Consider the following 22,373-nt stretch of genomic DNA (forward strand, 5'->3'; position numbering starts at 1 on the left):
GGCCATGAACATTTACAATTTTTAATACAAGTGGTCATGAGCTGAAGTTATAGCTAAGGTGAGATAGGATCAGGTGTAGGCCATTCAGCCCCTGAACTATGTTTGACAGCTCAAATGCTTGACACTTAACTTTATGTGCCTACTTTGGTTCTGTAGCACTCACTAGCTTTGCCCAACAAAAGTCTAGCGCTTTGATTTTATTTTTTATTGAGAGTTTCAAATTTCAGTTACATTTACAGGTAAATAGAACAGGAGGAGGCATAATGTCATAGAGCTGTACAGCTCGGAAACAGACCCTTTGGTCCAACTCAACTATGCCGACCTGATATCCTAAATTAATCTAGTCCCATTTGCCAGCATTTGGCCTAAATCCCTCTAAACACTTCCTATTCATGTGTGAAGCATTAATGCCAGCATGGATCTGGTGGGCTGAATGGTCTGTTGCTGGGCTTCTATGTAAGACCTGACCTTCCATTTCCTCTTGATGTTTCATCCTCCCCCATGAATGAATTTACTGGCTGTAAATCATTCTGGATTTGTGGATATAAACAATCATCTTTCTCCACACCATCCCTTGATTTCTTCTAGGCCCCATGTCAATAGTACTCCAGAGAGCAAGGCTACAAAATCCTCCCAGACATGTTTCCAATTATCTCCCACCAACTGTTGTATTTCCCTCTCCCACTTCACCCAATCTCCCTCCAAATATAGGAATGCATCTTGCTAACTCACCGAAATAGTCAAAACTTAATCGAAACTGAACTGAGTACCAGATTAAACTTGTGTTTTCATGCGTGATCAAATATTGAAGGTCCCACAGGCTGTGCTATCTGCTTGAGTCATTAACATGTGTCCCAGAATATTGTAAGGTAGCAATGTAACCTCACTACTTAACAGAGAACATGGGGAACTACAGATCCATTAGTCTGACTTCAATTGTATGGATAATGCTTGAATCTATAATAAAGGGTGTGATAACAGGACATGCAGAAAGTAATGCTTGGATTTGGAAGAATCAGTGTTTAGTTTGAGAAAGAGGCATCAAGTTTGACAAACCTGTTGGAATTTTTTTTGAGGATGAAGCTAGTGGAATAGGTAAGGGGGAACCAGTCGATGTGGTATATTTAGATTTTCAGAATACTTCTGATATTGTCCCACAAAAGAGGTTGGTAAATAAAATTAGAGTACATGGGGCTATATACTATCGTGGATTGAGAATTGGTTCACAGAGGCAATACAGAGATTAGGAATAAACGGGTCATTTTTAGGTTGGCAGGCCGTGACTAATGGGTTATCGCAAAGACTGATGCTTGAGCCCCAACTATTTGCCACCTACATCAATGATACGAATGTGGGGACTAAATACAATAACTCTAAGGTTGCAGATGACACAAAACTAGGTTGGAGTGTGAGAACGATTCAAAGACACTTCAAGAGGATTTGGAGAGGTTCAGTGGATGGGCAACAATTGGCAGATGGAATATAAAGTGAACGAATGTGAACTTATTCACTTTAGTGGGGAAAACAGAAATACAGAGAATGTGGTGAGAGGCTAGGAAGTGTGAATTTCAAAGAGACATGGGTATCCTTGTTTATCAATCATTGAAAGTTATCACTTTGATTAAAGAAGGCAAATTGTATTTTGGCCTTTATTGCGAGTGGTTTTGAATGATAGAAGCAAAAATATAATATTTAATATTATTATCTAATATCTAACATAATTCTTTGAAGTTTGCATCACATATAGATACGATGGTTAGGAAGGCATTTAGCACACTTACCTTCATTGCTCAGACCTTTGAGTGTAGGAGTTTGGATGTCATGTTGAGGTTGTACAAGGTATCAGTGAGGGCTCTACTGTATTACAGTGTCCAGTTCTGGTCGCCCTGCTATACGAAGGATATTATTAAGCTGGAGAGGGTTCAGAAGAGATTTACCAGGAGATTGCCGGGTTTGGAGGATTGGAGTTATAAGGAGAGACTGGATAAGCTGGGAGTCTTTTCATTGGAGCATAGGAGGTTGAGAGGTGATCTTATAGAGGTTTATAAAATCATGAGGGGTATAGACTTGGTGAATGGCAAGTGTCTTTTCCCTCAGGTGTGGGATTTCAAGACAAGGGGCATATTTTTAAGGTGAGAGGAGAAAGATTTAAAAAAGACATGAGGGGCAATTTTGCTACAAAGAGAGTGGTTTATGTGTGGCATGAATTTCAGAGGAAGTGGTGGTTGTGGGTTCCCCCCACCCTTACTTGCCTCGTGCATGCTCTCCTGTCCCTGACCACAAACCACATCAGCAAACCCCATCCTAAGAGATGTGACTGCCTCCTGGCACAAGGAATCCAAGAAACCACCCACCGCCCCCCCCCCCCACCAAAAGCTTCAGATTTAAAAGATAGAGGAAGAGTGCAGGAAAATGATGATGAACTAGAAAATCAGCTACGATTTAATGGAATGGCAGATCGGACTCAAAGAGCTGAATGGCCTACTCCTGGCCTGATTTTTTAATGTTCTTATCTGTGAACTGAATGCAACAAGTAGTGAACAGAAAGGGTGGACTGCAGGACAGTTTATTGTAACACTCCCATTTATTCTGTGCATGGGTTTACCACATTCCAAAGGCATTGCTTTGAGCTGAAGAATGAAGGATACCCTTAGTAACAGCTTACCTTGTTCCTTCCATTGTGCCAACCTGTTAACCTCTAAACTTAGTGCCTTGTTCATGGGCAGTAGGCTTTGACCATGTACCCTCAATGGATCAATGACCATTGATCATGCACCCGAGCTACATTGTTGATGCGTATTCATCTTAGATACATCTTTGTCAAGGTGCATTGTTGTCTCGATGGAAACTTGTGATGTGCGGAAGCCATAAATAAAAGCAGCAAACATTTCACGAAGTCAGAAGAAGTACCTCCTCAGGTCTGACTTTGAGGTAGCATTCATTTGGATGCTTAACTTTGGATACTGTTGTGTTTCTCATTAAACAGGAAGTTGAAATATTGGTGGCAGAAGCGGAAACTGAAGGGTGCAGCGAAAGAGAAGTCCATTCCAGTCCAAAAGCCCTGGGAGAGGGATTATGAACAATTGGTCTATGAGGGACTCTTTGATGAGTATCTTGAGATGGGTACGTAGCTCTCTATAACACTAACAGGTGCTAACAGAGCATGGTTTATCTTTTAAGAGAAAGGAAACCTCGTGGAAATGTGAAATGATTTATTCTGGTAGAAAGAACATGGAAGACAATATAAAATAAAGGATGCAACTCTAAAATAAATGCAGGAATGGGGCACTTACGTGTAAATATGTATAAATCATAAAGGATGACGGGACAGGTTGAACGACATTAAATACATATAAGAGTATCTTGGGCTTTATTAATACGGGCATAAAATACAAAACCAAAAAGATTATGTCAAATGTCATATGAAGCACTGGTTAGGTATCGACTAGAGTATTGTGTGTGGTTCTGGACACCACACTTTAGGAAGAATGTGCAGACATTAGAGAGACTGAAAATTCACAGAAATCGTTCCAGAGCTGAGGAGCTTCAGTTACTTGGATCACTTGGAGAATTTGGGACTGTTTTCTTTGGAGGCAGGGAAGCAAATAGTTATATTCAAAATCAGGAAGGTTCAGGACAGAATAGGGAGGGAGAAGCTGTTTCCACTTACGACATGATTAAATACGAGAGAGTGCAGATTTAAAGTAATCAGCAAAAGAGACATTAGGAGAAATGTTTTCACAGTGTTAGGATCCCAGCTGACATTATTACGGCACAAGTTAGATCCCAGAGAGGAACCTGGCTTGATAGATCATAATTTTATTTGTTTTGCTGCAATGAAATGGCCTCACGCAATGCTACAGATTTTGGTTTATCTATTAAAGGGAAGTTCATTGGCAAAAGAAATGAAAGTAAAATAAAATAAACGAAACCATTAGAACAAAGTTGAATGTCATTGAAATTCTTCTATTGGATGTGGATGTTGCTGGCAAGGCCAGCATTAAATGCCCCAGTTCATAGAATCCCTACTGTGTGGAAGCAGGCCATTCAGCCCATTGAGACCATACCAACCTTCCAAAGAGCATCCCACTCAGACGTACCCTGTTACCCTCTCCCTGTAACCCTGCATTTCCCATGACTAACCCACAGCTTATTCCTTTATTCATTCATGGGATGAGGGCATTGCTGGCTATACCAGCATTTATTGCCCCATCCCTAATTGCCCAGAGGGCATTTCAGAATCAACCACATTTCTGTGTGTCTGGAGTCACATGTAGGCCAGACCAGGTTAGGATGACAGTTTCCTTCCCTAAAGGACATTAGTGAACATTTCTGACAATCGACAATGGATTCATGGTAAACATTAGATTCTTATTTCCGGATATTTATTGAATTCAAATTCTGCCAAGGGATTTGTGTGCATCAGGAAGGCAGCAGCCACAAGGGGAAGAGGGCACTGCCTCCGCCATTGTTTCTTGTCCAGGTTGTGCCAGGGGTCCTCCATATCAACATCAACCCTTCCCAGCAGGCAACGCTGAATGCCATGTGTGCAACAGCAGTTTTCAATCTACAGCAAGGAAATTTTAAAACAGACACTGCAGTCTGCAACTTCTCAAGAAGTAGATGCTACACAGGACTATTTACCTTGGTAGAAGTTTTGGTTCAACAAATTTAGCAAATAAAATCTGTCTTGGGAGAAGAATATGTTTAGGTCCAAATTGGATCATGCTGACCCAACACTTATCATTACACATTGCTATCAAACCCCAGGGAATGGAAAAGGACAGATTGTAGAAGATTTCTAAAAGTCCTCTGCAAAGACAACCAATATTCTCATGCAATTGACACAACGAAGAGATACGTTGATGGAGGAGCTGCAAAATCACTGTGAACTATTAGCTGAGGAAACCATTCTGCAATAGTTCGTACATGCTGATCATTCGTTTCAAGAAGAAAATCAGAAGAGGGAGACAAAGCAAATCTCTTTATCGAAGTTAGAAGACTACCGTGGAGAAACAAGCTGTTGTTGGTGACGGAGAGTCAACCTCTGAAAAAAAAAGCCTCAGAAATACAGGGGGAGAAAATCAATTTGCCCTCCAGGTTACAGACCACTGTGCGAAACAGCAACTTCTTGAGAGATCTTGGGTCAGAAGACCAAAGCTTAATCACACTTTTACTTTCTGTATGGAGTTCCAGAAATGTTCCTGTTTGCAGACAACCCTGCCATCCCATTCCACTCCTGTGTTCACCTTCCTGGATAGCAATCAGGGAGCACATATATAGTACAGGTCCTCCAAGACAGCAAAGAACACTTGTGGAAATTAATGCCTTGCCTGAAAGATACTTGCAAGAGGGAAGATGAACTGGGAATAAACAGTAAAAAGCTCATGATAAAATGTAAATAGTTGAAAGGGGTGCTGTAAAAGAACTTGGCGAGAGAAGGCGAGTTAAGTGATAACCTTTTTTAACTTTTTTCACAGGAGCATATCGAAGTTTATAAAATCATGAGGGGTATAGATAGAGTTAATGCTAAGTGTCTTTTCCCTAACATGGGGGATTTCAAGACCAGGGGGCACATTTTTAATGTGAGAGGAGAGAGGTTTAAAAACGACATGAGGGGCAATTTTTTTTTTTACACAGAGGATGGTTCTCATGTGAATGAACTTCCTGAGGAAGTGGTGGATGTGGGTACAACTACAACATTTGAAAGAAGCTTAGATAAGTACATGAATAGGAAAGGTTTGGAAGGATATCAGACAGGAGCAGGCAGGTGGGACCAGTTTAGTTTGGGATTATGTTCAGCATGGACTGGTTGGACTGAAGGGTCTGCTTCCATGCTGCACGACTCTATGACTTCATAATAAAAACAGAAATTGCTGGAGAAACTCAACAAGTCTGCGGAGAGAGAAACAGAGTTAGTGTTTCAATTCCAGGTTCACTTCTTTAGAACTGTTCTTCTCAGTTATACCTTTATTAAAAAAATGAATATGTACACAAGGAAGTATGTCTGACCACATGGAAGTGGGAAATGAAGGTTCTAGAAGATGCCTTCTCTTCCCATCATCTGGATATAATTATGTTTAATAAAACTTCTGAATATTCACTGACAAGAACGTAAAACTAATCATTTTTAACATAACGGTTTGTGGGAAAACAGGCAAGTGGATTCCTTCTCTTTCCATTCTCCACTAACCTGCCATGTCAGGATCAGGAAGCATTGATTGGGAGCTTGGGACTTGCCTGGCATGCCACATTCCACTGTTGACATAGAAACAGGGTAGCAAATCCTGACAACAAGGTTCACTGATCTTTCTGGCTATTTATAAGAGCTTGCTATGTACCAGTTGGCTGCATTATTTGACCAAAGAAAAAGACAATGACAGTAGGTACAATTATTTGTTGATTGTGAAGCACTTTGGAACCTGAGTGTCATTGTGTCAATGCCAGCTCTTTCTCAATGAAGTGACCATTTCTAATAATGGGTTCAGTTCTAGTTCAGTTCTGATTCAAGCGTGTGCTTTGATATTCCCTGAAGATTACTCCATCCTTAACTACCCTGAGGAGGTAGTACACCAATTTGATCCAATTGCATTGACAGCACCATTACTGATTAATGCACCAGAAAAGAAACCCCTTCATTCCCAATAGTTGGTCCATTTGAGATTGTATGAGTATCCAGTTGACTAAGTCTCTCACGGTCCTGACCAACAATTATCCCTAAAGCAACACTAATGAAAAGAGATTAACTGGGCATTTACTTTATTTGCAATGAAATGGGTGTTGCCTTTGCCTCCATTACTATTGTCCTGTAGGCAAACATGGCGGACAACTTGTGAGGCAATTTAGGGGATCCAGAGGAGGTGAAAGGTGCTTTGCAAATGCAACTTGGTTCCTTAATTTCCAAGGCACATTCTAACGATTATGGTCACCGTCTCTCAACGTTCAGTCCTGCAGTTCGGATTCATCACCATCTTTGTTGCTGCCTGCCCATTGGCTCCTTTATTCGCCCTGCTCAATAACTGGGTAGAAATTCGCCTGGATGCCAACAAGTTTGTGTCTGAGTACAGGCGGCCAGTCGTGGAGAGAGCTCAGGAGATCGGGATCTGGTTCAACATTCTGGAAACCATCACCATGTTCGCTATATTAAGTAATGTGAGTATCCTGGCACCTTTCTCCGACAATTGACAATGGTCTTACTTAGACTAGCTTTCAATCGCAGGGTTTTTTTTAAATTGATAAATCTAGAATTAAAAACTAGTCTCAGTAATACAGACAATGAAGCTTAAAGTCCACCAGGTTCACCAATGCCCTTTAAGGAAAGAAATTTGCCATCACTAACATGCTCTAACAGTCCAGATATGTCTTTACTTCATTCAAAACAAAGGTGCATACTTTCATTGGTAAGGGCACATTCTCTGCACACAAAAAGAAAAAGTACATTTTTGAATCGCTCAGAATTAGAATTACGTTTATGGTCACCTCTACTCAAGTTACAAAAGAACACAAATACAATGAAAAGTGTGCAGTGTATCCAGCACATGGTACCATCTTAGGTACAGAATCCCTAGGTACAAATCTTAGGTGCAAAGAAAGAGAAAATAAAGAAAAAAGTTACACTACATTACAGATATACATAGTATAAGTTAGGAAAATAAGAAATTAGGCTAAAAAGGTAGACATTGCAGTCCTTCTATCAGGGCTCAGGGGCTTAGAGACCCCATTGGCAGTACCTCGGCCAATCAAGATTCAACTTGTTAAATTATCAGCACCCTTTCCCCTCCAATAGAAAATTGATAGTTTGAAATTTGGTTTTCTTGGATGAAAAACCTCAGCGACATGTCTTCGTTTCCATTAAGACTCCAAAAAGTGAATGTCTCCCTTCACTCTCCTCAGATACTCCCTTTTAAATTTATCACAGCCAACTCTCTACCTAATATAAAACACCTTTAGCATCTACATTTGCAACCGTCTGTCTTCTCCAACTTGCCTCTCCCCTGCTCGAGCAAGTCAGGACCTCCCAAATCCACACCCAGCTTTCCCACAATTCCAGAATTCCTCCTCTCTAACCAGCATTAATAGGATCTAACTTCAAATCAAATTCCAGGAACATCCTCGTAGAGTGTGACTCTTACCAACTATCCCTCTTTATTGATCTGTTTTCAGCCTTTGACACCTTTGATCACCATCTGCCTCTGATTTCCCTCCTCCATTATCCAGCTGGTGAGTCTTTTTTTCCCTCCTTTAATCATTCACAGGATGAGGGCATCACTGGCTAGGCAGCATTTATTGCCCTTCCCTAATTGTTAAGAGTCAACCACATTGCTGTGGGTCTGGAGTCACATGTAGGCCAGACCAGGTAAGGATGGCAGTTTCCTTCCATAAGGACATTAGTGAACCAGATGGGTTTTTCCAACAATCGATAATGGATTCATGGCCATTGTTAGATTTTTAATTCCAGATATTTTATTGAATTCAAATTCCACCCTAGCGGGATTTGAACCTGGGTCCCCAGAATGTTACCTTGGTCTCTGGATTAACAATCCAGTGTTGTTAATCAAACTAGGCCATCGCCACCCCTGCCTTGCCAAGTTCCAGTCTCATCCTCCAGCCAGAGAGTTAAATGCAATGACATCTGTCACCCACTCCTGCACCCTCAGTGCTTGGTCCCTGGCTGTTTCTCTTCTACCTGCTGCCACCCACCCCTGACCCCAGCAACAATTCGGCATTGCATTCCACATGTACACAGTCAACAGTCGACTCTATTACATCACCACCTGTCCCAATGCTCCCACCTCTTCTGTTTCTCCAACTTTCAGTTCTGGCTAAATCAAAATTTCCTTCAGTTTAATGTTGGGAAGATTGAAGCCAATGTCTTTGACCACTTTTCACTCACATGTGCAAGGGCTTAAAGGGGCAATCAGTTCACAGGAGATTTTTAATTGTTGCATGCCCACCAGCCTAAAAGAAACGTCAACTGCCACGTAATCCTTCCCTCGGGATCTCAGCGTTCCTCCAAATCTGTATTTTATGTGTCCCTGGGTCAAGTGTCCCTGGATCATGTGTATCTGGATCACATATCCCAGTTCACATGTCTCTGGATCACATTTCCTGGATCATTTGTCTCTGGATCGTGTGTCCCCAGGTTGTGTGTCCCCTGATTGTGTGTCCCTGGATCTCGTGTCTCTGGATTGTATCACTAGATCATGTGTGCCCTAGATCGCATATCACTGGATCATGTGTCCCTGGGTCGCATGTCCCCAAATCACATGTCTCTGGATCATGTGTCCCTAGGCCACGTGTCCCCGGATCGCGTGTCCCCGGATCACGTGTCCCCGGATCGCGTGTCCCTGGATCGCGTGTCCCTGGATCGCGTGTCCCTGGATCGCGTGCCCCTGGATTGTGTGTCCCTGGATCGCGTGTCCCTGGATCGGGTGTCCCTGGATCGCATGCCCCTGGATCGGGTGTCCCTGGATCGCGTGTCCCTGGATCGCATGCCCCTGGATCACGTGTCTCTGGCTGTCATTAGAGCACCATTGACAGCTAAGCCATCAGCTCCCAAATTCTCTCCCTAAATCCCATCCTCTTCGCCAAAACTGTCCCTCAGGACTCTCCTTAAATCCTGTCTCTTTGACAAGCTTCTGTTGACCCAACCCAATATTTTGCTATGTGCCGATTTTTATTGGGTAATCAGCCCAACTGCAGCTCCTTGGGGCATCTCATTGGGATAATGGAGCCTAATATGTGTTACCAGCTGCTCGATAAACTGACCTTGTGGTGAGTGCCACAGTCACATACAACTTACTCCCCTCCCACAGGCATTCCTGATCGCGTTCACCTCAGACTTTCTGCCTCGTCAATACTACCAGTATGTACACCAGAGTAATCTGACTGGCTACATCAACTTCAGCTTGGCCCATTCACCCACCAGATTCAACCAGCAGAACAAGACCATGTGCAGGTAGGACACAGAAAGAGTGAGGAACCTAAAGAGAGATCACAACATGGGCGCCTCAAACACAAAACTGGCTCTGAGCTGTTCCAAATACTCTGCTGGAATAAGTAATTGCTGTGCAGCTGGGGTAGAGAATGGAGCTGGGTGTTATCTCAAAGGCAAGTATACAACAAGCCAGATGGGGCTTTGCTTAATCCTTGGAGACTATTCAAGGCTGAGACAGATATTTAAGCAGTAAGGGGACCAGCAAGAGGAAAGTGGGTTGAGGATTTCAGATTGGCCGTTGAATGGCGGAGAAGACTTGATGGGCTGAATGGCCTACATCTGTTCCTAAATCTTATGGTCTTAATAATTAGGACTGCATTTAGTAGATCGAATGGCTCCATTATAGGGATACAGTGTATGAGCTGTGAGAGGAGATTAAATGCTGGTTGGTGTTGGCTCCAGAAACTGAATTTTGACCCAAAGGAAGTTGTGTGGGAGGGTCTAACGTCTGTTTCCCGACCTAAACCTGGTTTCTCAGCTCTGTTTGGTGGACCCCAGCTCTCCAGCCTCAGACACAGCAGAAAGGCTAGAACTCTCCAAATGAGCAGCTAAAGCCATTGGGTCACCATTTCCACCTTGCATGGCAACTTCTACCACTTCCAATATGAGCGCCGTATCTTTTAGTGGGTCTACCTACTTCAGGTAACAGTCATAGTGCAGCTCCTGTTAACACTACAAGACGGAGGAGCAGAATTAGACTGTTCGGCCCATCTGCTCCGCCATTTGATCATGGCTGATAGGTTTCTCAACCCCATTCTCCCGCCTTCTCCCCATGACCTTTGATCCTCTTAGCAATCATGAACCTGCTGCACAGGAGGGCTGGGCTATCAGAGGTATCGGGACCAGCGGTGGGAATGGTGGGAGAGGGGAGCTGCAGAATTCGTGGAGATGTGCCCAATTGCAGAGGTTCTTCATACAAGGTCCTGGATCCAGAAAGGCACTCGTACTCACCCCCCGGCCCCCAACCCCTAGACTCTCAGGGTTATGTGTGACTTAGAGGGGAACTTACAGGGGTGGTGTTCCCTTACATCTGCTGCTCTTATCCTTCCAGATGGTAGCAATTGTAGGATTTGGGTGGTGCTGTCAAAGGAGCCTTGGTGAGTTGATGCTGTGCATCTTGTAGATGGTCCACACATCTGTATCGATGGGGTAGGAAATGAATGTTCAAGGTGGTGGATGTGTTGCCAGTCAACTGAGGGCTGCTTTGTCCTGGACAGTGTTGAGCTTTGTGAGTCTTGTTGGAATTGCCCTTATCCAGGCGAGTGGGGCATATTCCAACACACTCCTGATTGGTGCCTTGTAGATGGTGGGCTCCTGGCACAAGTGGAACACAGGAATAATGCAGTTGACAGTTTGCCTAAAGTAGTTGCCAACCCATAATGTGTATGTGCTTGCTAATTTACAGGTACAGGGATTTCAGGGATCCCAGTGGTGATTTTAGTCTGACATACTGGAAACTGTTGGCAATTCGTCTGGCATTTGTCTTTATGTTTGAGGTGAGTTGGTTTGATTGAGTCACATGGGGAATGTAATCGATGTTTTGAACAAGGCCATTGCTCTGTGATATCATCCTTACGTGAAGGAGCGCTTTGAAGATGTACATTTAAGAATTGACCATCTAAATGTTTCAGACAGCTCAGAATCTTAATTTTACTTTTGAAGATTTAATCTCATCCACAAAAGGGGATGGGAGAGAAATGGTATTTAAATTCAAAGAGCCATAACGGTACAGAATGAGGACATTTAGCCCATTAACTCTATGTTGACTCTGCAGAACATTCCAGTCTCATTCCCCCGCTCGCTCCCCATGGCCCTGCAAGTTTATTTCCCTCAGATTTCCATCCAACTTCCTTTTAAGATGATTCTTTGCCCCTGTCTCCACGTTCCTCACATTTCACCCCCATCTCTGACCCAAAACTTTAAGAATCTGTGTCCCAATCAGCCAATGGGAGTTGTTTTTCTTTGTTGACCTTATCCAAATTTGTCTTAACATTTTGATAAGATCCCTAATGCATCTCCTTGCTCCCAGGAGAGTAAGCCCAGCGTCTGTGACCTTGCTATTTAACTAAAGCCCTCCTCATGCACCAACTCTGGTTAATCTCCTCTGCATTCTCCCAAGGACCCTCATATACATCCTTCCTGAAGCGAGGTGACCAGGATGGCACGGTGCCTCATAGCACCAGGGACCCGGGTTCAATTCCAGCCTTGGGTGACTGTGTGTGGAGTTTGCACGTTTTCCCCGTGTCTGTGTGGGTTTCCTCCAAGCTCCAAGGTTAGATAGATTGGTTGTGCTAAATTGCCTGGTAGTGGCCAGGGACACGCAGGCTAGGTGGGTCAACCATGGGGAATGCAGGGTTACAGGGATAGGGTAGAGGGCGTGGGTCTGAGTGGGATGCTTTTCGGAGGGTCGGTGTGGATTCAATGGGCTGAATGGCCTGCTTCCACACTGTAGGGATTCTATGATCATATTCTAGCTGTGGCCTGACTAGTTGTCAGGGCTCAATACTTTGTCTGTGTTTCATTACCTTTTCACGCCACTACAGTCAGTGAGGTCAGTATGAATAGAGACCCCATAGTTTGTATCAGGCGTGGTGCAGTGAGTAGTACTGTCACATCTGAACTGCAGGGTCCCACGACCAAGTCCCACCGCCTGGCTTGAGCATTTAATAGCTACAGCTGACAATCCAGAGCGCGCTGCACTGTCTTTCAGATCCGATCACATGTTAAACTTCAGCCAGCTGGAAAGGATCCCAATGCACCATTTCATAGAGAAGTAGGGGAGCTCTCCTAAGTACCAACATCCATCCCTCAATCAACATCATTGAAACAGATTATCTGCATTGTTAACAATGCTGACTGTGAATGGAATACAGATGATAACCAGTGATGCTGACGCACGCAGAAGTAAATCAGTAATTGGAGTTGCATAACTGTGTGCAGTTCTGGTCCCCACACTTTAGGAAGGATGCAGTTTCCCTAGCAGGGAGATTCCTAGAGGAGATTCACCAGGATGTTGCCTGGTCTGGAGTGATTCAGCTATGAAGGGAGATTAGATGGGCTGGGGTTTGTTTTCCTTACAGCAGAGATGGCTGAGGGGAGACCTGATTGAGGTGTACAAAGTTATGAGAGAGCATTGATAGGGTAGATAAGTAGGCTTTTGTTCTTCCTTAGTAAGTAAGTAAAGTGAGAAGCAGGAGGTTTAGAGGGGATCTGAGGAAAAAAATCTTTTCAGTCAGAGGGTGGTGGGTTTTTGGAACACACAGCCTGAAAGGCAGGAATCTTCAAAACCTTTGAGAACGATTTAGATTAGAACTTGAAACAGCAAGGTATACAAGGCTGCAAGTGCTGCAAAATGGGATTAGACTAGATAGGAGTTTGGTGATTGGCACAGATACGATGGGCTGAAGGGCCTCTTTCCATCCGTGAAAGTTGTTTGACTCTATGATCAGGCAGCATGGTGAGCAAACCTATGGTGGTGTACAGTAGGTAATTGTGAATCAGCAACCTACTTTACACCACTTCCGTTTTTATTGTTTCCCGCTATGGGAGTGACATCGAGATCTACAAACACAGTCTGAACCCTTCCAGTACAAGCAGGATTTCCACTACACAATATACCCAGTAACTAAACTCAAACTGGATCACTTGGCACCGGTTTAAAACCTAAATGCACCTCCATCACAGTCCAAATAAGTTTTGTGCTGTCCCTCTGTGAAACTATCTGTGAGATTAGGACATGTACAGTATTGTTACAGTGTGCGGTCAGTTTAGCTCTTAACAGTGCTTCAGCTGGAGTTGGCTTTACATTGAGTAACACTGCCCCCTATTGGATCACACTGTATCATCAGAGCCCAGACAATGGAGAGCAACTCCCCAGCTCCTGCCTCATCAGATACAACTTTGTTGGATGTTAGTTATTGGAGCATCTCGTTGGCCTCCAAACAGTGCAGCCTGGAATTAATTCTCAGAGGGGAATAGTGTTTCTCCCCGACTGCTTACCATGTGGATAGAGATGGCCGAAAGTCCAAGTGAAAAGGAGTTGGATTCATTAAAAGGGGTTACTCATTAATTAAAAGGTGCACAAAAATGATCAGGACTTGAGGGCTGATGTGAGAACAGTGACCAGCGGAGTGGGCAAACTGGTAGATCGCACTGAATAAGTGGTAAGCGAAACATTCTTGCCAAGCTCATGTCAGTTAGGATCTCTGCCAGAAACTGTCAAAGCAGAATAATGAATTTAACAGCATTGCTGGAAGTGAGGAACATTAGCGGGTGTGAGGAGCTGAATGGGAATGTTGAATTGGACCGTGTGGGTTATGTAGAGAGGAAGATCGGATTGGCTGAATGATTTCATTGTGTGAGAGTGTGAAGGAGTGATTAAAATTGGAATATTGCATGATTGTGGTGGAATGGGAGAAGACACCTTTGCTTTCTTGCTTCTCAGTCAAAAAGACAAGAGTTTGAGCCCCAGAACAGGACATGGGGGTATGCAGTGGGTTGCAGCCCTGTTTGAAGTGCTCACTCTCAGGTGGGATGTTAAACCAAATTACTTGACTCCCTATTTAAATGGGCATGAGGAATCCCTTGGCTTTTTCCACTTTCCTAAAAAGGCAAATTCCCCTGATGTCCTGGCCACTGCTGATACCTGAGCCAGCACCTCCCACCTGGCCGACACAAAAGCAAAATACTGCGGATGCTGGAGATCTGAAATAAAAACAGAAATTGCTGGAGAAGCTCAGCAGGTCTGGCTGCATCTGTGGAGAGAGAGAAAGACACAGAGTTAGTGTTTCACTTTGGGTATGACTTTTCTCCAGGATCAAAAGGAAGAGTCATTTTTAGACTCAAAACATTAACTCTGTTTCTCTTGCCACAGATTTGCCAGACCTGCTGAGTTTCTCCAGCATTCTCTGTAGACTGTAATGGAGACGCTCCTTATCTAATATTTTTTGAGGACGTACGTTTTGAAGGATGACAAAAAAATGAATTTATTTCAACCTTTTGTGGAGATACCTGGATTGATTTCTTGAAAAGATGTTATCAAAAAGGTCATTATGGACATTGGAACTTTTTTCTTTAGAAACGAGCGTTCCTAGAAATTATGTGACTTGTAAGAAATTTTCAGAAGAACAAGTAACAACCTTCTTCTCAGGTGAGGCAAGTAAAGCTACAGTTACACTTGGAGGAACAAGAGCCACCCAAATTCTTTTAGTGGGGGAGGGAAGACTTTTCCACTAGAGAGTGTCAGGAATGTCAAGGTTTTAGTAAGCAGTATTGGTGGGGATCATGTACCCATAACTGTGTATCAGCTGCAGCTAGAATGAATCCTCATGCCCCAAATGGTACCTATAGGACTTGTCCATAGTTAACCTGTAGAGGGAGTTGACCCATTCCTTTGAAATGATTTCATAGGAATGAAGCTAACAGCTTCTCTAGTAGTCACAGAAAGGCTGAGTGGGATCAAGGAGGTGGAGCAGTTACAGGAAAAGATTCCAGGAATCTTCCCCTTTTGTGTACTGACCTGGACAATAACAAGTCATGTTGGTGGAGGTAAAATTAGTACCAGGAGCAGATATTTGAAGTTTTCTTTAAGGATTTGGGTAATCTAAAGGAAATGATCATTGAGTCTTCGCTGATTGAGGCTCATCAAACCAATTCAGCATTAAGTAGCACAATGAACTCGAACTTAAACCGAGACAGAAAGAGTTCAGGAGTGGGGAATGCTCTGATATGAAAAATGGGATCTGATGAGGAAGTGGAGACTTCCTCACAGACCGATGAATGAAGAGTACACAGTGGTTCACTGGTCACCAGGCACTGCCCCCCAAATATCATCAAGAGAGGACAGGCCACGAATCTGCTATGCAAGATGCTCAGGAATCCAAAGACCCAAATGTGTGTGAGTCAACATTTTTACTGGTCAGGTCTTCACAAGGACATGGTACACAGGCTTGTAATACATGCCATCTGTACCGGTTTGTAGGAAACCTGGAATATGCAATAAGAATGGCACCTTTAATTCCCATACCCATTTTTGGTGAACCAATTAACTGGGTATTAGTAAGAGGCATGGGATGTTTACTGAAAACAAAAACTTGACACTAGTACATCCTTAATATCAATTAACTCTGTTTCTCTCTCTGCAGATGCTGAGTTTCTCTATCACTTTCAGTTTTAATTTCTAGCTATTATGGACATGGCTGGACCATTCCCAGAGGCCATTTTTTTTAAAAACAATCCCTGCTAAGGTAGGGGTAGAAGAGTTAACACAGTTCTTCACTTGATAGAGATTACCAGTGGAGATCCAGTCACATCAATGTTCCCATTTTACATCCAAACTTTCTCAGCAAATTATGACTCATTTGGGTATACCACAAGTTGAAGTCTTCAACACGTCACACACAGAAACAAGAAGTGTGAGAAAGAGAGCGTTAAACCCTGAAAATAACGTTCAGGATGTCCTGTCATAACTGTTCTTATGACTGGGACAAAGGACTGGAATTTCTGTTGTTTTTCACTTTAAGTCTCACCCAATAAGTCAGGTTTAGTCCTCTTGAAATAGTTTCTGGACACGAGATATGAGCTTTTCAGAAACTAATCAAAACTTTTAGGACTGAGGGATGGATCCTCTAGGTTAGACAATGTATCCATGTTCCAGGAGCAGTTCACAGGAGCCTACCATGTAGCTCATGAACACCTTACGGCATCACCAAACACCATGAAGAACTGTGCCAATAAACATGTTATATCTCAAACATTTCAACCTGAGGAGAAAGTGTCAGTCTTACTGCCTTTACAGTTCAGAGGTCCAGCTAGGGCGGTCAAAAGAATTAGTAAATTTACACTCAGATCACCAGAAAAATAAATTCTGCTGTGTCACATCAACATGTTGAAGCAGTACCACCACCAGGAGGCGGACAAACAAATGCAGATATGTCAGGAATCATGACATATGAGGATCAAAGGGATAGTGAAAAAGAGGCAAACAAACATCTGGACAATTCCCAAATTGAGTCTCATGCTGTCCAGTTAGCTGACACTGAGCTATTAGGGAGGTTAGTAGGTACTGCGCTCTCATGTCTACAACCAGAACAATGGTTTCCATTGCTGACTGATGCCATTCAGGCTAAACAATGCTCTTGTGACTTTCCAGAAACCGATGAATCAAGAGTTAGTCAGTGTATCTAATTGTGTAATTTATCTTGATGATGTACTGTATACAGGGACACTTCAAAGACCACATGGTACAATTAGAAGCTTTATTTAAGAATTTACAGTTGGTTGGTTTGGTGATAAACCTTGTCAAAAGTGAATTTGCAAATGTATTAATAATAGACTTGGGCATTAGCAGAGCAAGGACAAGTGTTGCCAAGAGCAGTGACAGTATAAACATTAGTGGAGATCACTGCTCCTAAAACCACATGGAATGTAATTGGATTTTTGGGAGGCATGGTTTCAGTTGCATGTGTGTATCACATTTCAGGTCTATAGCTGCTTCGCATGGGTTTTATCCAAAAGAAAGCCAAGGTAGTGTGGTCAGGAGGGTGCTAGGCATCTTTTGAGCAGTTTTTGAAAGCCATTTTGATCAATAAACCCAGATTAGCTTCACCAAATTGCACTAAACTCTTCAAGAAAGCAATTGCTGTTTCAGATTTGGGGGGTGGAGGTGGTTCTGTTATAGAAACATAGAAAATAGATGCAGGAGTAGTCTGTTCGGCCCTTCGAGCCTGCACCACCATTCAATATGATCATGGCTGATCATACAATTTTAGTATCCTGCTTCCTCTTTCTCTCCAGGCCTCGTGATTCCCTCAGCCGCAAGGGCCACATCCAGCTCCCTCTTGAATAAATCTCACAAACTACCCCCAACAGCTTCCTGTGGGAGAGAATTCCACAGGTTCACAACTCTCTGAGGGAAGAAATTCTTCCTCATCTCAGTCCATGAATGGCTTCATCCTTATTCTTAGACTGTGACCCCTAGTTCTGCACTTCCCCACCATCAGAAACATTCTTCCCACATCTAGCCTGTCCAGTCCCATCAGGAATTTTGTATGTTTCTATGAGATCCCCCCCTCAATCTTCTTAAATTCCAATGAGTACAAGCCCAGTCAATCCAATCTTTCTTCATATGTCAGTCCTGCTATCCTGGGAATCAGTCTAGTGAAAGTTCACTGGGACTCCCTCAATAGCGAGAATGTACTCAAGGTGTGGTCTCATCAAGGCCCCGTATAACTGCAGCAAGACATCTTTACTCCGATACTCAAATCCTCTTGCTATGATGGCCAGCATGCCATTAACTTTCCTCATCACATGATATAAAACGGGTCGGGCCTGGGGAGCCAGCGGGATTCATTTTTTTAATAAAAGCTAAATTGATGCCAAAAGAAACAGGAGAAGAAACTTTGGGATTGCTACTGGCTCTGAAACATTTTGAGCTGCATGGAAACGTTGGCATAGATTGATCTAAACCCTCTAGCTTTTAGAGAACATTTCAAAAAACAAATTGCCACATTATTGGGATGGAGTTTGCTGATGCACTTTATCACTTAAAAATTGTTCACATTGCCAGAAAAAGAACGATAGAATATCCCTGATGCTATGCCAAGAATGTAACTTTATCTGAATTATCTAAGCAATAAAAAAGGGAGATGTTGAAGTAATGATTTCTTTTTGAGGAATTACGTAAGACCTTAAGAAATAGGAATGTTAGTAGGCCATTTGGCCCCTTGAGTTCTCTCTGCGATTCAATTGGATCATGACCAACATTCCTCACGTCCAATTTGAAGGATTGTGGGAAAATTGAAATTTATTTGAAGTTTCTTGGTGATACCTGGATTGTTTTCTTGCGTTAGTAGTTTTGCATCTTCATTCAATAAATTTTATTTTGTAATAAACCAATAATTTTGAATTTAAAGAAACCTGGTTCTTATGTATGAATTAGCAGTAGGAGAAAGACCAATATGATTATGGCTGATTTGATTGGATCTACATTCCTGCCTACTGCTGATAACCTTTCACCTCCTTGATTAAAAGATTCTATTTGCCTCCATCTTAAAAATATTAACTCTGCCTCCGCTAACGTTTTAAGGAGAGAATTCCAAAGACAGATTACCCTGTGAGAGGAAAGAAAATGCCTCATCTCTGTATTAAATGCATTGCTGGAAATGAGGCATTCAAGAGGGACATTGGATAATTGTTTGGCAAGGGTATGGGGAAAAGGCAGGTGTTTGGCGCTAGGTGAGGGCACTACTACAGGTTCAATGGTCCGAATAGCCTCATTCAGCATCTCTGATTCTGCGACCTTTCCTTTACCCTAATTTACTCACTCAGAAGGCTCTGTTTTTGTGCACTTATAATTGCCCTTATTTAAATACCATGCTTAGACCCACTACTCTCTCCCCCAAATCGAACATAATATTCAGTTATATTATGGTCACTGTGATCTAGGTGTCCCTTCATTCTGAGATCATTAATTAATCCTGTTTCATTACACAACACCAGGTCTTGTATAGGCTGTTCCCTTATCAGCTTCAGAATGTGCTTTTCTAACAAACAATCGTAGAAACAATCTGTAAACTCTTCATCTAGGCCACCATTGTCCATCTGACATTGACAATCTACATGTGGATTAAAATTGCTCATGATTACCACTGAGCTTATCTGAGAAATTCCCATTATCTCTTCCTTTATGCACCACCCAACCATGTGCGTTACTCTTAATACATTACTCCCACAAGTGATTTTTTGCCTTTATCATTCCTTATCTCTACCCAAACTGTTTCCATAGTCTTGTTTCCTGAACTTTGGTTTTTACCCCTCTCTATTGTGCTAATACCATCATTAATTAACAGAACCACCTCTCCACCTTTTCCTGAGTTTTTTGATTTGATTTATTATTGTCACATATACCTAGGTACAGTGAAAAATTTTGTTTTGTGTGCAGTACAGGCAGATCAAACCACACAAAGTGCATTAGGGTAAAAGAGCGATGAATATAATATTATAGCCACAGAGCAGATGCACAAAGAACAAGATCAAGATTAGATTTGAAATTTGAGCACGCCATTCAGAAGTCTGATTATAGCAGGGAAGAAGCTGTTCTTGAATCTGTTATTACTTGTGTTTAAACTTTTGTATCTTCTGCCCGACAGAAGAGGTTGGAAGAGATTATAACAGGGTGGGAGGGGTCTTTGATGATGTTCGCTGCCTTCCTGAGGCAGTGAGAAGTGTAAATGGACTTGATCTATGGATGGGATAGGAGGGATGGGAGGTTGTCTTGTGTGATGGACTGGGCTGTGTTCACAACTGTCTATAGTTTCTTGCCGTCAGATTCAGGGATCAAAAGTTTTATTTAATTTTTAGTTTAAAACTGATATCAATGCAGTATTTAATTGGCCATCTCAGTAACCAGAAATTTGTTGTTTATTTTTATGTTGCGACAGTGGAGTAGTGGGACTAGAGTGACAGTACAAGAGAATGGTTTCTGAGACGGTTTGTTAGAACAGCACATTCTGGAACTGAGAGATAGTAGCAACTGCCGATGCTGGAGTCTGAGATAACAAGGTGTGGAGCTGGAGGAACACAACAGCCAGGCAGCATCAGAGGAGCAGGAAAGCTGACGTTTCGGGTCTGGACCCTTCTTCAGAAATGGGGGAGGGGAAGGGGGCTCTGAAATAAATAGAGAGAGGGGGAGGGTGGTGATAGCAGGTAGATAGTGGAGCGGATAGGTGGGAGTGAAGATGGACAGGTCCAGGAGGCGGGGATGAAGCCAGTAAAGGTGAGTGTGGGTAGGAAGTGGGGGTGGGGGTTGGTCAGTGAGGAGGGAGGGGCAGGTAGGTGCAAGGGAACACGGACAGGTCAAAGAGGTGGGGATGAGAGGGGCTGGTCTTGGGATGAGATCAGGGTGGGGAGATTTTGAAACTGGTAAAGTCCACATTGAGACCATTGGACTATAGGCTCCCAAGGTGGAATATGAGGTGCTGCTCCTCCAGTTTCCAGGTGGCATCATTGTGGCACTGGAGGAGGCTGAGGATGGACATGTCGTCCAGTGAGTGGGAGGGGGAGTTGAAGTGGTTCTCGACTGGGAGGTGTCACCCCATTATCACCCCATTAACCTCCAGATTCAACGCATCATTGTCCGCCACTTCCGCCACATGCAATCTGACTCCACTACGAAGGATATATTTCCCTCCCCACCCTTATCTGCCTTCCGGAGGGACTGCTCTCTCCACGACTCCCTCGTCCGCCCTACACTCCCCACTAGCCCCACTACCCCCGGCACCTTTCCCTGCAACCGCAGGAAGTGCTACACCTGCCCCTACACCTCCCCTCTAACCTCCATCCCAGGGCCCAAGAAAACCTCCCACATTAAACAGATGTTCACCTGCACATCTGTTAATGTGTAATATTGTATCTGCTATTCCCGCTGTGGCCTCCTCTACATCAGGGAAACCAAGCGGAGGCTTGGAGACAGCTTTGTAGAGCACCTGTGCTCGGTTCGCGACAAACGACAACATCTCCCAGTCGCGAATCACTTCAACTCCCCCTCCCACTTCTTGGACGACATGTCCATCCTGGGCCTCTTCCAGTGCCACAATGATGCCACCCGGAAACTGGAGGAACAGCACCTCATATTCCGCCTTGTTCTCAATGTGGACCTTACAAGCTTCAAAATCTGCCCACCCCCGACCTCATCCCAAGACCAGCACCCCCTCTCATCCCCGCCTCCTTGACTTGTCTGTCTTCTCTCCCACCTATCCGCCCCTCCCTCCTCACTGACCAACCCCCATCCCAACTTCCTACCTACACTCACCTTTACTAGCTTCATCTCTGCCTCCTTAACCTGTCCGTCATCTCTCCCACCTATCTGCTCCACTATCTACCTGTTATCACCACCCTCCCCCTCTCTATTTATTTTAGAGCCCCCTTCCCCTCCCCCAGACCTGAAATGTCAGCTTTCCTGCTCCTCTGATGCTGCCTGGCCTGTTGTGTTCCTCCAGCTCCACACCTTGTTATCACATTCTGGAACTGACCAGGGAAGCAGGCTATACCAGCTTTGGTCAGAATAAGATTATCTGGCTCTTGATCGCTGCTATCTGTGGGACCTTACTGGGCACAAACTGTTGTTAATTAAATCTTTAAAGTCTTGACTTAGTAATTTATTGGCTGTGAAACTTAAGATTGGATGATGATGAGAAAGGTACAATATGAACATAATTTCTTTCTTATGGGAGATGAGCTGATAGGCAGAGGGATCTGGGTGTACAGGTACATAGGTCACTGAAAGGAGCAACGCAGGTGGAAAAGGTAGTCAACAAGGCATACGGCATACTTGCCTTCATCAGCTGGGGCATTGAGTTTAAAAATTGGCAGGTAATGT

General features: G+C 43.4%; 1 protein-coding gene across 1 annotated transcript in view; it reads left to right on the top strand.

Annotated features, from left to right (window-relative positions):
- The window catches only part of LOC109911464 (anoctamin-7), a 102,863-nt gene that overhangs the window by 73,653 nt on the left and 6,837 nt on the right, over window positions 1–22,373 (top strand). The window contains exons 19-22 of the mRNA XM_020510779.2: window positions 2,987–3,123; window positions 6,947–7,152; window positions 9,816–9,958; window positions 11,403–11,493. Of these exons, the coding sequence (XP_020366368.2) occupies window positions 2,987–3,123; window positions 6,947–7,152; window positions 9,816–9,958; window positions 11,403–11,493 (577 nt within the window). The remainder of the gene's footprint in view (window positions 1–2,986; window positions 3,124–6,946; window positions 7,153–9,815; window positions 9,959–11,402; window positions 11,494–22,373) is intronic.

This window comes from Rhincodon typus, chromosome 13, assembly GCF_021869965.1.
Source record: "Rhincodon typus isolate 14 chromosome 13, sRhiTyp1.1, whole genome shotgun sequence".
NCBI classification, from domain to species: Eukaryota; Metazoa; Chordata; class Chondrichthyes; order Orectolobiformes; family Rhincodontidae; genus Rhincodon; species Rhincodon typus.